Source organism: Nerophis lumbriciformis, linkage group LG38 (genome assembly GCF_033978685.3).
Source record: "Nerophis lumbriciformis linkage group LG38, RoL_Nlum_v2.1, whole genome shotgun sequence".
Classification (NCBI taxonomy): domain Eukaryota; kingdom Metazoa; phylum Chordata; class Actinopteri; order Syngnathiformes; family Syngnathidae; genus Nerophis; species Nerophis lumbriciformis.
This window is the reverse complement of record NC_084585.2, coordinates 18,910,178-18,925,921: the sequence shown is the minus strand read 5'-3', so window position 1 is coordinate 18,925,921 and position 15,744 is coordinate 18,910,178. Positions and strand designations below refer to the sequence as shown.

General features: G+C 39.3%; 1 protein-coding gene across 2 annotated transcripts; it reads right to left on the bottom strand.

The window, feature by feature from the left end:
- Nucleotides 1-648: 648 nt before the first annotated feature.
- LOC133578185 (cytokine-inducible SH2-containing protein-like) lies at nucleotides 649-13,577 on the bottom strand. 2 transcript variants are annotated; one of them, XM_061932392.2, is made up of 4 exons: nucleotides 13,516-13,577; nucleotides 13,170-13,242; nucleotides 12,845-12,984; nucleotides 649-1,481 (listed from the first exon to the last, which is right to left on the bottom strand). In XM_061932392.2, exons 2-4 carry the CDS (start codon nucleotides 13,190-13,192, stop codon nucleotides 961-963), a joined length of 684 nt encoding a protein of 227 aa, XP_061788376.2. In that variant the 5' UTR covers nucleotides 13,193-13,242; nucleotides 13,516-13,577; the 3' UTR covers nucleotides 649-960. The 2 variants fall into 2 exon arrangements, with proteins under 2 accessions (XP_061788376.2, XP_061788375.2); XM_061932391.2 differs by lacking the exon at nucleotides 13,516-13,577 and having other exon boundaries at nucleotides 13,170-13,501.
- Between the last annotated feature and the right edge of the window lie 2,167 nt (nucleotides 13,578-15,744).

Here is a 15,744-nt window from a genome sequence, read left to right as displayed (position 1 = left end):
TGTAGTCATAGTGGTATTGACTAGATACGATCCTGTACTTGGTATCATTACAGTGGATGTTAGGTGTAGATCCACCCATGGCATTTTTTTACATTGTGACGCCGGTGAGCTACGGTGTGTGGTGAAACATGTTTAGCTATTCCTCATCCTGCAGGGATGATACTTGTAAGAAACTTACTTTATATGTCGAGGCGAGGATTAGTGATTTAGAAGTAGCTACAACACTGCACACTGCGGATGGACTTTAGCTTCTAGCTAGCTAGCCATGTCTTAAAGCACCTCTTCCTGAGGGCGTTTCAGTGTTATAACTTCACCTTTATCTTTAGTTTTTAAGCCAAAATGCCTCCGTTCTCCCTTTTCTGTCTACACACTGTGTCTGCTTGTAAGTACTCTGTGATTGTGCGCTGACGAACATGCTCGTCTGCTCGTAAAAACATCAATGACACGACGTGACGATGACTGGAGGGACCGGTACTTTTTAGAGGCGGTAGTACCGCCTCTAAACAGTACCGCGTACAGTACCGAGTATAGTATCGCGGTACTATACTAGTACCTGTATAACATGCAACCCTACACTGTATAATAAAAAGAACTACGTATGAGGTCTGCGCTATGCATTCACAAAGGTAAAGTTCTCATGTGGGCCATGATTCATTTTATTTTTTTAGTCTTAGGCATTCTTTTTTTGAATGGACAGAGTATGAACTGATGTCCTGAAAACACTTTTTTCCATTTTCCTTCTGTCTTATGAAACAAAAATCTAAATTCCATACAAACTTTTTAGTATTATTCGGGTTGTGTGATCTTCCTAATGTGCGTTTATTGTGAAAAACAAAGAAATCATATTGAAGGAAAGAAAACAACAACATTGTGGAGGGTGACAGTAGTTTTTGGTTTAGTCCGTGTGGACCGACTAACACTTGACCTGAGTGAGTATCCCTGCCTCTGCCTCTGAGACCCTCATATGTGGAAAGGGTAATCATGCAAGTAGTCCAGGAGAGGGTTTGGGAGCGGCAACTGGTCGGGACAGTTTGTATTTCTGTTGATGGCGAGCCGCGCCAGGTGCTGCAAACACAGGAAAGTGTCCGGCCTGTGAAGAGGCCGCAGCAGCTTCAGCAACACGCCATTGTCCTCAGTACCCGGCGGGCGCTGGGCCGCGTCTGATTTTCCTGTAGAAAGGGGATTGTCCTCGATGGACGCCGCCGGGCCTTGCGGCGTGTGTCCCGAGCGGCTGTAGTGCTGTATGAGGCTGAGGACGTCGGGAAAGGACTGCAGGTTAGGTAGCTCGGGACTGAGGGAGTCCAGCCAGAAGGCGCCCTTGTTGTACTTTATTCGGACACTGGTCGGGCCGCAGTGGGTCATCACTGACAGCGCCAGCATGTACTGAGGGTGACTGCTGTCCCGCACCAGAAAGGTGCCTTCCGACTTTGTCAGGAGTGTACTCCGGGCCTGACTCGCCGAGATGGAGCCCCAGTACCATCCTGCAATGATAGAAAACGTATTTGTAATGAGACTGTTCTGAACTCCTGTTTCGATGCCAAAGAAGTCTGTTAATTTGTACTGTATATGAAGTGTCATTGTTGATGATGTCTATGCATTGTGTGCAATGTTACAGCGGCCAACATTAAAGTTAAAGAGCCAATGATTGTCACACACACACTAGGTGCGGTGAAATTATCCTCTGCATTTGACCCATCCCCACAGGGGAGCAGCAGCCGTGGCCGCGCCCAGAAATTATTTGGTGATTTAACCCCCAATTCCAACCCTTGATGCTGAGTGCCAAGGCGGGAGGTAATGGGTCCCCTTTTTTTATAGTCTTTGGTATGACTCGGCCGGGGTTTGAACTCACGACCTACCGATCTCAGGGCGGACACTCTAACCACAAGGCCACTGAGCAGCATTATTATATATAGGGGGACGGCGTGGCGCAGTTGGGAGAGTGGCTGTGTCAGCAACCTGAGGGCTCCTGGTTCAATCTCCACCTTCTACACTGCAAAAACTGAAATCTAAGTAAGATGAAATATCTCAAATAAGGGTGATATTTGCTTATTTTCTGTCTGATAAGATAATTTTTCTCACTAAGCAGATTTTATGTTAGAGTGTTTTACTTGTTTTAAGTGTTTTGGTCCTAAATGATCTCAGTAAGATATTACAGCTTGTTGCTGAGATTTGATGACCTATATTGAGTAAAACATGCTTGAAATTAGAACATCAACTGTTGCAAAGCTGTGTCATCAACACTCACAAGTATAAAACTACTTTTTTAAAGTAACAATTTCTTATTTCAAGCATGTAAAAAAAAAATCATGACTGTGACACAATTGTGTCTCATAATTAAAACAGATGACAGCCAAATGGACTTTGCTGTTTTAATTTTTTTGATTGATATATTTTTTATTTCAAATATGCATAAAAACAAGAGCAAACCTGATCCAATACAGTGCTATAGCCTTAACAGACATTATAACAAAATGAAAACAATGGAAAAGAAAAAACAAAAACAAATGAGCATTGGACTTTCTTTTTCTCTTTTTTTTTACATATTTGAAAAGGAGTGAGAAGAAGTTTACACTTATTTAATCCCACCCCTTTTCTTTAAATCATAAATTACTCTGAGTTAGAACTACCTGTTCACTCAATGTACAAACTTAATGAACTTGTATATACATAAATTATAGATATATACATACATATGCACACTACACACATACATAGCCACACCATTACCACTAGTGATCATGGAAATGGTATCATGCCACCACAGCAACACCACTGCCTCAATGGGCAGCCCCACACTCTTCTGTAACATAAACAAGCCGATATCAAAGCCCTTCTTCATCTCTGTACCTCTGGAATACCATGTACCTATACTTCTTTTTAAACTGGTTTATGTTTGGACATTGCTTTAACTCCACATTCAAACCATTCCATAATTTCACTCCACAAATTGAAATACAAAAACTTTTAATGGTCGTTCTATAACTAAGCATTTTGAAATTTAAATTCCCCCTTAAATTATAACCGCCCTCTCGTATGCTGAACAATTTTTGAATGCTTCCCGGGAGTTTATTTATTTTGGCTTTATACATTATTTGTGCAGTTTGATACAAAATAATATCATTAAATTTTAATATTTTTGACTGTAAGAATAGTGAGTGAGTATGGTCCAGATATCCAACCTTGTTGATGATGCGTACAGCTCTTTTCTGAAGTGTAGTTATTGAATTTAATGAGCTTTTATAATTATTCCCCCAGACTTCCACACAGTAGGTTAAGTATGGTAAAACTAATGAACAGTAAAGAATGTGGAGTGATTTGTGATCCAGAACCTGCTTTGCTTTATTTATTACTGAGATGCTTCTTGACAGCTTAGATTGTACATGTTTTATATGTGATTTCCAGTTAATTTGATCGTCAATTGTAACTCCAAGGAATTTTATTTCAAAAACCCTTTCAATATCCACCCCATCTATTTGTATCTGCACCTTTGTTTCATGTGTCCTCTTTCCAAACAGCATTAACTTAGTCTTAGTCAGGTTTAATGACAATTTATTGTAGTCAAACCAAGTTTTTAGTTTACTCATTTCTTCCATAATGACTTCTTGCAATTGATTTAAGTCATCCCCTGAACAAAAAATATCAGTGTCATCAGCAAATAACACTAATTTCAATAATGTAGACACTTTACATATATCATTGATATATAGGATGAACAGTTTTGGCCCCAACACTGACCCCTGGGGGACACCACAAACAATATCCAAACACGATGAACAGCAATCCCCCAACTTCACAAACTGTTGTCTCTTATTTAAGTAACTTTTAAGCCAATCTAGTACAACTCCCCTAATTCCATACTTTTCCATTTTATTGATTAATATATCGTGGTTAATTGTGTCAAATGCTTTTTTTAGATCAATAAATATTCCCATTGCATATTGTTTCTTTTCTATGGCATTTGTGATTTCCTCTATTGTTTCAACTATTGCCATTGATGTAGATCTGTTTGATCTAAACCCATATTGACAGTCAGAGAGTAATTTATGTTTTTCTATAAATGCATCTAACCTGTTATTAAATAGTTTTTCTAATATTTTAGAGAATTGTGGAAGTAAAGAGACGGGTCTATAGTTTGTGAAGTGGTGCTTGCTCCCAGTTTTAAACAGAGGTATAACTTTAGCTATTTTCATTTCATTTGGAAATGCACCGGTTTGAAATGACAAATTACAGATATATGTTAATGGTTTTGATATCCCTGTAATGACCTTTTTTACCAATGCCATACTAATGTCATTGGAGTCAGTGGACATTTTGTTCTTACATTTGTTTACAATATCCAACACTTCTTCTTCACCCACTGCATTTAAAAACATAGAATTGGGATTTCTCTCCAACAATCCCTCCATATTTTTACCAGTTGTCCGTGGATCTGGGATTTTTTTTGCAAGTTCGGGTCCGATACTTACAAAGAATTTATTGAAGGCATTAGCCACATCTTCCATATTATCATTTTCTTTACCATCATTCGTGAAATACGTTGGATAGTTAATTGAAGAGGTACTGTTTCTTATAATACTGTTTAATAAATTCCATATTCCTTTGATATTGTTTTTATTATCATCTAGTAATTTCTTATAATACTCTCTCTTATTTGACCTTATAATATGAGTTAATTTGTTTTTATATTTTTTATATTTATTTTCTGCTTCTTTTGTTTTCAATCTTATAAATTCTCTGTAAAGAGTGTTTTTCTTTTTGCAAGCATTTTGCAATCCCTTCGTGATCCAATGACAATTAGTATATTTTCTTTTACTGGTGCATTCTTTTATTGGGCAATTTTTATCATATACTGACCTAAATATTCTCAAGAATATATTGTAAGCGCTATTAACATCACCATTTTCATAAATTACATCCCAATTCTGCTCCAGTAAATCATGTTTGAATGAACTAATAGATTCCTCTGATCTCGTTCTTCTGTATTGGGTTGGCTTTTCTAATTTTTTTGTCCTGTAGTTTCCATTGAATATCAGAAAAACTGGGAGGTGGTCAGTGATATCTTTGATCAATAGCCCACTTACGGTCTTATTCTCAATATCATTAGTGAATATGTTGTCGATTAGAGTGGCAGAGTGGGACGTAATTCGACTGGGTCTGGTGATTTTGGGATATAGACTCATACTGTACATTGTGTCAATGAAATTATCTATATCATTATTTTTACTGGGATTTAACATGTCAATATTAAAGTCTCCACAAATGAAGACAGCTTTATTAACATTACTCTTCTTTGAAAACAAGCATTCTATCCAATCTGTAAAACATTCAATGCTTGTACCTGGCGATCTGTATATACACAACTAATAATGACATTTCTACTTTTTTTCCATACAAATTTCAACTGTTAGACATTCAAGTAGGTTATCAACCACAGTTGTCATATCATCCAGACGTTTGAATCTCAAGGTGTTATCCACATAGATTGCCACCCCTCCACCCCCCTTGTTTTGTCTATTCATATTAATAAAGTCATAACCATCCAGTTCAAAATCTGTCACTTTTTCACTGTTAATCCAAGTTTCAGATACTGCAATTATGTTAAATGGTTGAGAAAAGGTGTGTAAATAGTCCTTGATGTCCTTGAAATTCCTGTTTAGGCTTCTACTATTAAAATGGATAATGGACAATTTGCCTTTAGTAATAATATTCTGGTTGTACTGTTCATTGGTGTAGTAGCAGCAGTTCTCATTGATATTGAGGAGGAAATTATTGTCCGGGTCTATATCATGTTCCAAGTCTTGTAGGTGGTGCTCAGTGTATTGAGATGCTTTCAACTGTACATTGTCATATTCACTTACCAACTGAATTATGTGGCTAGTGTCATCTTGCGTATTGTCAATGTGTGTCATGATTGTGTTTAATCACTTTTACCTTACAGTCCAGTTCAAACGTCATATTCGTTCAGATCCTCGATGTTTCTAATCACCAGCACTTTGGCGTTCTCCGGAGTACCGTTGAGTTTGATGAATACTTTACAGTTCGCAGTCCAAGTTTGTAGAATTTTCTTCTCTCTCCTCATTTGGCGTGCTTTTCGGGCTATATCAGCATTTCGTTTGGTCAAATGGTCGTTCATATACACGTTTGTTCCTTTTAGCTTTCTTCCCTGTTTTAGCAACGCGATCTTGTGCTTTCTGTTTACAAATCTCAGGACTACGCTCGGCTTGTCGTTTGTTCCTCTCCTGGGCAAAAGGTGACATGCTTCGATACTGTCACAGTCCAGTTGTATGTCCTTGGACTGCATGAATACCGCCACCTGTCGCTCCATTGAAATGATATCCAACTCCGCCGGCTCCTCTCCATTCGCTGGGTTTACTGCTCGTGCGTAAGACCGGGGTTTGATGCTAAGTCCGGTGATGATCACATCATTGACCCGCGTGTACTGCTCAATATCAGCAACTCTGTTCTCCAGGATTGCGATTTTCTTATCTTTCTCCAGATTGTCAGCCCTCATCTGATCCAGCTGCACAACAAGGGCCATGATGGTTTTCTGCTGCTCCTTGATCGTAGCAACTTCCTCGATCAGAGTGTCGATTGACTTTTTAAGTTCGCTATAATCAGCCTTGGGCGCCATCTCGTCTTTGTAACAGCGCACCGGCTAGTTACTCCAGATATGCACTTGTTAAATTAATTGCAAACTTTCTCCTTACATTATTAAACTTAAATGTTTGGAGTAAAATTTGCGAGCGCCGGTTCAGCTACCGGAACAGGAAGTGACAGTGTCAATTTCAATGAAACAATAGAAAATACGTACTCATATAGTAGTACAGTTGTTATTAGTGAGAATATACTTATTTTAAGGTATTTTTGGGTTCATTGAGTTTAGCTAATTTTACTTGTTTTGGAAAGTCTTGACAAGACAAATTTTCTTGTTCTATTGGCAGATAATTTTGCTTAGTTCAAATAAAATACCCCTAATTTTTGTATTTTTTTTTCTTGTTTTTGAACACTGACTTTTTGCAGTGTACCAACCTCGCCACGTCCATTGTGTCCTTGAGCAAGACACTTCACCCTTGCTCCTGATGGGTCGTGGTTAGGGCCTTGCATGGCAGCTCCCGCCATCAGTGTGTGAATGTGTGTGTGAATGGGTGAATGTGGAAATAGTGTCAAAGCGCTTTGAGTACCTTGAAGGTAGAAAAGCACTATACAAGTATAACCCATATACATATAACCCATATACTTGTAAAATTAAACATCTGAACTTGTTTGTATTGAATACGTGGGCCTACTACGCTACTGTATTTTAATGTTGGTCATTATGATGGTACTTGGTAATGTGTGTTTTCTGAGGTGGTACTTGGTGAAAAAAGTTTGGTAGTATAACCATGCACGCAGCTGGCATAGTTCAATTCCTGGTAGACGCCCGCATAATGGCAACGTGTGTACTGTCATGGACAGCTGGTGAGAGCTGCAAGGCGTAGCTTTCCACTGCTGCTCCCTTTGAAGGATACGCGGTACACAGGATGGATGATTACAAATACCCAGAACCCACACAGACGTCACGCGTATCTTGTCACATGAGACCTTGGCAAAGCATCACACGTCACTGCAGTTCTTGCTATTGTACAGGTGGAACAAACATGCACCAAAGAACTGGCTGGTCAGTACACTCGTAAGAATGATGGAATTATGAGCATCAAACATCACAACTCAAGTAAGAAATTGTTTTTTTGCACATTTGTTGGAAATGTTATTTCTTTTTTTAAAGTATTATAGTGGGTTAGATTAGATTTATATAGCACTTTTCTAGCATTTTAATTAAATGTGTACTTTTTAACCTAATAATCATGTACTTTGCTACCAGGCATCATCTAAGACCAGGGGTCGTCAACCTTTACCACTCAAAGAGCCATTTTGACCAGTTTCACAAATTCAAGAAAACAATGGGAGCCACAAAACTCTTTTGAAATTTAAAATGAAATAACACTGAATACAAAGTTTTTTTTTTGCTTTGCTCTATGTATAAACCAGGGGTCTCAGACACGCGGCCCGCAACTTAATATGAAAATGTAATGTTAGTTTTATATGAATGGCGCTTGACAGCGTCATACTTGCCAACCCTCCCGATTTTTCCGGGAGACTCCCGAATTTCAGGGCAACTATTTTCTCGAACGTTTGCTGATTTTCACCCAAACAACAATAATAAGGACGTGCCATGATGGCACAGCATTTAACGCTCTCTACAACCTGTACAAACAGCTTGCCAGCCTAGGTACACGTTGGATGAGGCTTATGCTTGCACACGTAAGTGACAGCAAGACATACTTGTACAACAGCCATACAGGTTACACTGACGGTGGCCGTATAAAACAACTTTAACGCTCTTACTAATATGCGCCACACTGTAAACCCACACCAAACAAGAATGACAAACACATTTCGGGAGAACATCTGCACCGTAACACAACATAAACACAACAGGACAAATACCCAGAATCCCATGCAGCCCTAACTCTTCCGGGCTACATTATACACCCCCGCTACCACAAACCCCGCCCACATCAACCGACGCGTGGAGGGGGAGGTTTGATGTGTGGAGGACCAGGGTTGGGGGGCGCGGGGTGACACAAGAAGCTAACCGCTAAAGCAGGCCTGGGCAATTATTTTGACTCGGGGGCCAAATTTAGAGAAAAAAATGTGTCTGGGGGCCGGTATATCTATTTTTAGGAACACTAATACAAAACCTCACAATAATGTCTGATTGAATGCTAAAAACGTTATGACAGACCGCCTTCAAAAACGGAATGGAATTTTACCTTTTTTACTGAATGAGACACCCAGAATGTACATGAAAATAAAGAATATGTGATTTACAATATTAACAATGAACGATAAAACACTGAATATTGACAACATATGAACGTCACACCCCCTCTCCATCCACATATTTTACAATCAAGCGAAACGCAACAAAAATGCAACAAACAGCCAAATATGAACGCGAAGGGTAAAAAACCCCCACCTACAATCTGATATATCTGATATATCACTAAGCTTTAGAACTTTGTTGTCAAAATCTCCTTCTGGGGGCGGTATAGCTCGGTTGGTAGAGCGGCCGTGCCAGCAACTTGAGGGTTGCAGGTTCGATCCCCGCTTCCGCCATCCTAGTTACTGCCGTTGTGTCCTTGGGCAAGACACTTTACCCACCTGCTCCCAGTGCCACCCACACTGGTTTAATTGTAACTTAGATATTGGGTTTCACTATGTAAAGCGCTTTGAGTCACTTGAGAAAAAGCGCTATATAAATGTAATTCACTTCACTTCACTTCACTTCTGCGTCTGTCCCTGACACCCGCATTTTAGGCTGGCCGCTCTGGAAACACTCTGTAGAAACGGCAAATGTCGATACTATCGACACCTAGTATGGTATCAGTATATAAGCGATTTTTCTTTTTCTTATTATCACACAATAATTTTGGGTTATTGTTTACAAACTCAATGAGTAAGTCTGTGGACACAGGAAGGCTTTAAAGGCAATCTGAATGGAAGCCAAACATTTTTGTTTACTTATTGTGCATTAGCCACTTTATTAAAAAATGGTACCTTCAATACCACAACATCGTGTGATTTGCAGCAATACTGGCAAATTCTATAATTGATAAGATACGCTTTATTAAATGTGTCAGACACTGACCAAACTTAAACTTTTGTTACTATAACAATCTACAAGGTTAATATAGTTTGCTTCTCTTTCTCCCCCTCCATTTATCTAATTTCTTTTGTTTTTCAAGTTATCATTACATATGTGTATTGTTGCTAAAGATGTCCGATAATATCGGATTGCCGATATTATCGGCCGATAAATGCTTTAAAATGTAATATCGGAAATTATCGGTATCGGTTTCAAAATTATCAGTATCGGTTTCAAAAAGTAAAATTTATGACTTTTTAAAACGCCGCTGTGTACACGGACTTGGGAGAAGTACAGAGCGCCAATAAACCTTAAAGGCACTGCCTTTGCGTGCCGGCCCAGTCACATAATATCTACGGCTTTTCACACACACAAGTGAATGCAAAGCATACTTGGTCAACAGCCATACAGGTCACACTGAGGGTGGCCGTATAAACAACTTTAACACTGTTACAAATATGCGCCACACTGTGAACCCACACCAAACAAGAATGACAAACACATTTCGCGGGAACATCCGCACCGTAACACAACATAAACACAACAGAACAAATACCCAGAACCCCTTGCAGCACTAACTCTTCCCGGACGCTACAATATACACCCCCGCTACCCCCTAGACCTCCCCCCACCTCAACCTCCTCATGCTCTCTCAGGGAGAGCATGTCCCAAATTCCAAGCTGCTGTTTTGAGGCATGTTAAAAAAAAAAAAGCACTTTGTGACTTCAATAATAAATATGGCAGTGCCATGTTGGCATTTTTTTTCCATAACTTGAGTTGATTTATTTTGGAAAACCTTTTAAACATTGTTTAATGCATACAGCGGGGCATCACAACAAAATTAGGCATAATAATGTGTTAATTCCACGACTGTATATATCGGTATCGGTTCATATCGGAATCGGTAATTAAGAGTTGGACATTTGAAACAATTATATTGTTGATAATAGAGGTAAATTATTGTTATTATTAATTATCAATAGTGCTATTTCTATTGGTATTTGTATTGCTCCATTTGTAGTGCAATTGTTAAGGCGCGTGCAGTCAGCCTTTCTTTCCTCAGCACGTGCCGCAGGAAAAGCCCATACACGCTCTGCTTCTGCTGCCACGCGCCTGTACAGCTGTGTGCAATCACCAATCAACACACCTGCTGCTGATGACACCACTCCCCATAAAAGCCAGCGTGTCCAGAGACCCAGCGCTGGAAAGTAGTCTCTGCTTGCAATAAGCGTCAAGTCTCTGGCGCCTCTCCTTGTTTGCTCGCTCTCAATGTCCTTCCGCCCTTGTGCTCATTTGTCCTTATCGCTTCCCTTGTTTCCTCAGAATTCCCTCCGTCGCCTTGGAAGTGAGCTGTGCGCCTCACTTCCCTGGACCCCTCTAGATTCTGACTGCCTCCCTCGATCCTCGACCCCCACTTTGGACACGGACCTCGTGACGCCTCTCTCAGCCCCACGGGCCCCCGCTTGTATCACGGATTCTCCTACCAGCCTCACCTTACTGGACTTGTCGCCTTCTCACTTAACACGCACTTACAACAACCACTGGTAATATTCATCGTAACGCTTCACATAGTCTTGCAACATACACAGTAGCATACACACTCCACCGCATCATCAAGCTCAATAAATCTGTTGAGCTTACCCCTGTTGCTGTGTCGACTCCTTCCCCCGCCGTACATAACAGTAATAATGTTCGTTGTCATTTCTGTGTTAATATTTATTTCACTAACTGCTTCTTTGCTATCACTTTTACCATCATATTTGTACATATCGTATTTGCTAATGTTGCTCTGTTGTTGTTGTGTTTGCTGTTGTTGTTTTTGTCTGTCTAATCCCCCTCTTGTCTCCGCAATTTCCCCCTCTGACTTCCTTTTTTTTCTCTTTCTATCCCCTCCTGCTCCGGCCTGGCTGCATCAAATAATATAAATACCTTTTAATAAAGTCAAACACAAATAAGGCCACAAGAGAAGTAGGCTACTCTTCTCTTTTGTAAAGTAAATCTGTACAGCAAATATGGGCATTGTTGTTACTTATGGGTTATATAGTTCATGTGTGATGATCATTCATAATTTGCATGTTTGATTTAATTGCTGATAAATTGATCTATTAATATTTACAGCTAAAAAGAGTTAAAAGGGAATTGATTTGAATTATACATGTATTTGATATTGGTTATTTGAGAAACACTGACACTGAATTGAGTTGTTTCCTCAATAGCCTAACAAAGGGTTAACTAAAAGACTGCATGTTCCACAATGCATTGCGGCAAAACGGGATGTTAGAAAGACCGGGGGCATCTACATCAACAATATGATTTGCCTGAGAAGCTGGACAGGACAAAACAAAAAATTGTCATTGTATCAGATTGGGACTCGAAATCATACCCATCTGAGGCCAAAAATGACATTCCTAAACTATACCCATCCCCAGTTAATAAAAAGAGCTAAGTATTATCGCTCCAGAACCAAATCCAGTCCAATGATGCACACATCAAAAGCAGATCAGTGTTCTGGAACAGATCTTGTTCTACTGCCCAGGTGTCAAACTCAAGGCCTGGGGCCAGATTTGCCCCGCCATATTTTTTAATGTGGCCCACAAAAGCCCTGAAATAATACGAGTCAATAAAGCATTTTATAATTTACTAAATGTCATCTTTTCATTGTGACGGACAGAAATACATGTATTGCATGCTATTGAGTATATTTTAAACTTTATTATCTAATAATGCAACAAATATAATACTATCATTAATTTCAAACTTTTGAAAATTCAAACAAAATACATATCTGCTTGAGTTATATCAAAGCAAGTTATTCATCAAATTGTACACTGTAGAAATGACAATAGATTTTACCGTTTTTCCATTTAGAGTAATATGCTGTAAAAACCATTGTAATTTTTTTTTTACTGAAATTTTTTTTTTTTTTACAGTATATGTAATACAAATATAATAAGCAAATGCGCAGCAATTAATTGTATAATATCATGAGATTAATTCTGATACATTTATATTGACAAATTACAAGCGGCCCTCTTAGGGCAGCCATAACTGTGAAGTGGCCCTCAGTGTAACCGTGTTCGAGACCCCTGTTCTACTGTGTTTGTTTATTTATTTACCGTCCCGCCACTCCACACCAAACCAGAAATGTCACAGTACCTGAGGTGTGTAAATACTGGAAGGTGGCGGCGATGCAGGAAAGATCCTCTCCTAGGTCCAAGGGGGGCTGGTGGGGAGGATGTGGACAACATGGACCGTGGTCCAGACGATGGACCATGGTCAACCATGTCTGATGTGACCTGACCAAAACATCCATGTAAGAACTCCATTATTTATGCAAAAAAACAACATTTAAAAGTGGAATTCAGCACATATAAAACGTATAAAAAGAGATTTAAAGGCACCGCCAAAGCAACACATTACACAAAATAGTCCAATGCTGAACATAAATAACATTTAAAATATAAATAGAGCACAATCTTACCTGGATTGAGCAAAACTCCTCATAAAGACCGAGGCAAATGTGCTGTGCGGCTCCTGACGCACTGACGCTCAGCCTGGAAAACAAAGTGAGTTAGTTGGGTTCAAGCTGTTAGATTCTCGGAATCTGCTTTCTGTTCCTGGGAGGTTTTGTGTTTCACTGCTGCTGACACGCGGGTCGCCAGCCAGGCGCTGCCAGCAAAGCTCGCCGTTGTTAGCACAAGCACAACCCCCCGCGTGAAACACAAAATAAGAACACAACACAGCCTTAATGAAAAAAAGAATCACAGCGTTATGACCATGTTGATCTTCACAAAAACTTCCACCACCACTGCCGTTTTCATGGCTACCTTGTCGTGTCTTTTATGGTTCCGATTTCCGTCTTTTAATTTGAAAAAGCGTCGTGGCAGTTCCGGCAATGTTTTTGTTCCTCACTCTGCCCTAATGCAGTTTAATGCTGCTACACACTTTGGATTATGTATGAATAGTTAAAAATAAATTATATATATATATATATATATATATATATATATATATATATATATATATATATATATATATATATATATATATACACTGTATATATATATATATATATATATATCTATATATATATCAGTGACGTGCAGTCAGGGGAGGCAGGTGAGGCGGGGCCTCACATGCCATCATAGAAAGAAAAAAATGTAAAAAGAAAAAAAAATAATTAAATTGTTATATGTATCCAGTGATTATACTATAAAGTTATTTTCCATTTAACTTCACCAGTTTTAGATTATTTTTATTCAAAATCGCTGAATTTTCACATTTGCCGTTCAAATACTGAGAAGAGACTTGCAGTGATCAGCAGCCAGTTGAGCCTCACCATGGATTGCGCAATGACTCGGCTAACTGCTGGCCCGCTGTGCAGTGAGACCGTATTGCTATATGAATTATATTATACATTTCCATAGTTTAGTTAGCTGAGGTATATAATGTACAGTGTATTTTGTCAACAACTGTATGGGTGTAACGTATTTCTTGTGCTGAGCAATCATAAAACGGCTGCGAAGACGCACTGGCTGAGGCTCGCAGTAATCCCGCCTCATGGTGGTAGAGGGCGCTAGTGATCCCAGGGATCATTTTTGCGAATACTCGGCTGCAGAAGAAGTGACAACAAGCAGCAACAGTTAGCGATCGTTTATTTATTCTTCTCGCCTGGACTTTTAACATGGAAGATTACATATCTAAAATAAAACAGTTTTCTAAACTGGACTTTCAATCGAAGCAGGAGGTAATAATTAAAGGAAGATCCCCATCGAGACAGAGAGACTTTTAAAACTGAAGAAAGATAAGGAAGACTTCTATAAACAAGTTATCGATGCTTTTGTTCAGAAGGAGCGGCGCATGGACTTCATTTATAGGTAAAGGTAAGACCATAATAACGTTTTTTTTATTAAATGTGCTTTTTTGTGTGCTACAGTTTGTATGTGTAAAGTTAAAGTTAAGTTAAAGTACCAATGATTGTCACACACACTAGGTGTGGTGAAATGTGTCCTCTGCATTTGACCCATTCCCTTGTTCACCCCCTGGGAGGTGAGAGGAGCAGTGGGCAGCAGCGGCGCCGCGCCCGGGAATAATTTTTGGTGATTTAACCCCCAATTCCAACCCTTGATGCTGAGTGCCAAGCAGGGAAGAATGCTGGTATGAGCTTTTAAACATAACCCGTTAACTGCTGCCAATCAAATGGTGAATAAGATACTCTTTAGGGTCCATATGTTTGTAAATCTGACTGTGTTGAAGTCAGTGCCTCACCAGCCATGAACCTCACCGCACGTCACTGATATATATATATATATATAGAGAGAGAGAGAGAGAGAGAGAGAGAGAGAGAGAGAGAGAGAGAGAGAGAGAGAGAGAGAGGGAGAGAGGGAGATACATACATACATACATACATACATACATGCATACATACATACATACATACATATATATATATAAATATAAATACATATACATCAGGGGTGTTTAAAAAATTATTTGTCACGATTTTTAATCGTTTTAAAAAAAACTGTTGTTTCCTTACTTGGATTTGACTAACAAACAAAACCAGTTTTCTTTAAAGTGATACATTGTTCACAGCTGTTTATCTTATCTCTACACTCACATATTAATATGATGCTACAAGAAGGGATGTTCCTGGAATATTCATGTTTGTGTGTTTTATTTTCAGCGGGTCAGAAATCATTGTGATGTCAGATGATCCCGTGAAGGCTGTCAGTAAGTTCCTGAGCGTGATTCAATTATACATTCTCGGTAGAGAGCCTTCCTGGAATCTATGCACACACACACCCAAAGAGAGAGAGAGAGAGAGAGAGAGAGAGAGAGAGAGAGAGAGAGAGAGAGAGAGAGAGAGAGAGAGAGAGAGAGAGACAGAGAGACAGAGAGAGAGAGATAACAACCCTGAAGCAAGTTATTCATAGAATTGATGTTATGTCCACACAGACGCACAAGGATAAAGAACATCGTTACGTATTTTATTGTATTCTCAGAAAGCCTCACACGCTGTTCAACTGCACAGTTTAGGCCTGACTGGATGTAAA

Coding starts and splice junctions, on each gene's coding strand:
- LOC133578185 (XM_061932392.2), bottom strand. CDS start 13,192: ATGAGGAGTTTTGCTCAATCCAG. Junction 12,985..13,169: donor AGGAGTTTTGCTCAATCCAG/GTAAGATTGTGC, acceptor TGTTTTGGTCAG/GTCACATCAGACATGGTTGA. Junction 1,482..12,844: donor CCAGTATTTACACACCTCAG/GTACTGTGACAT, acceptor CTATCATTGCAG/GATGGTACTGGGGCTCCATC.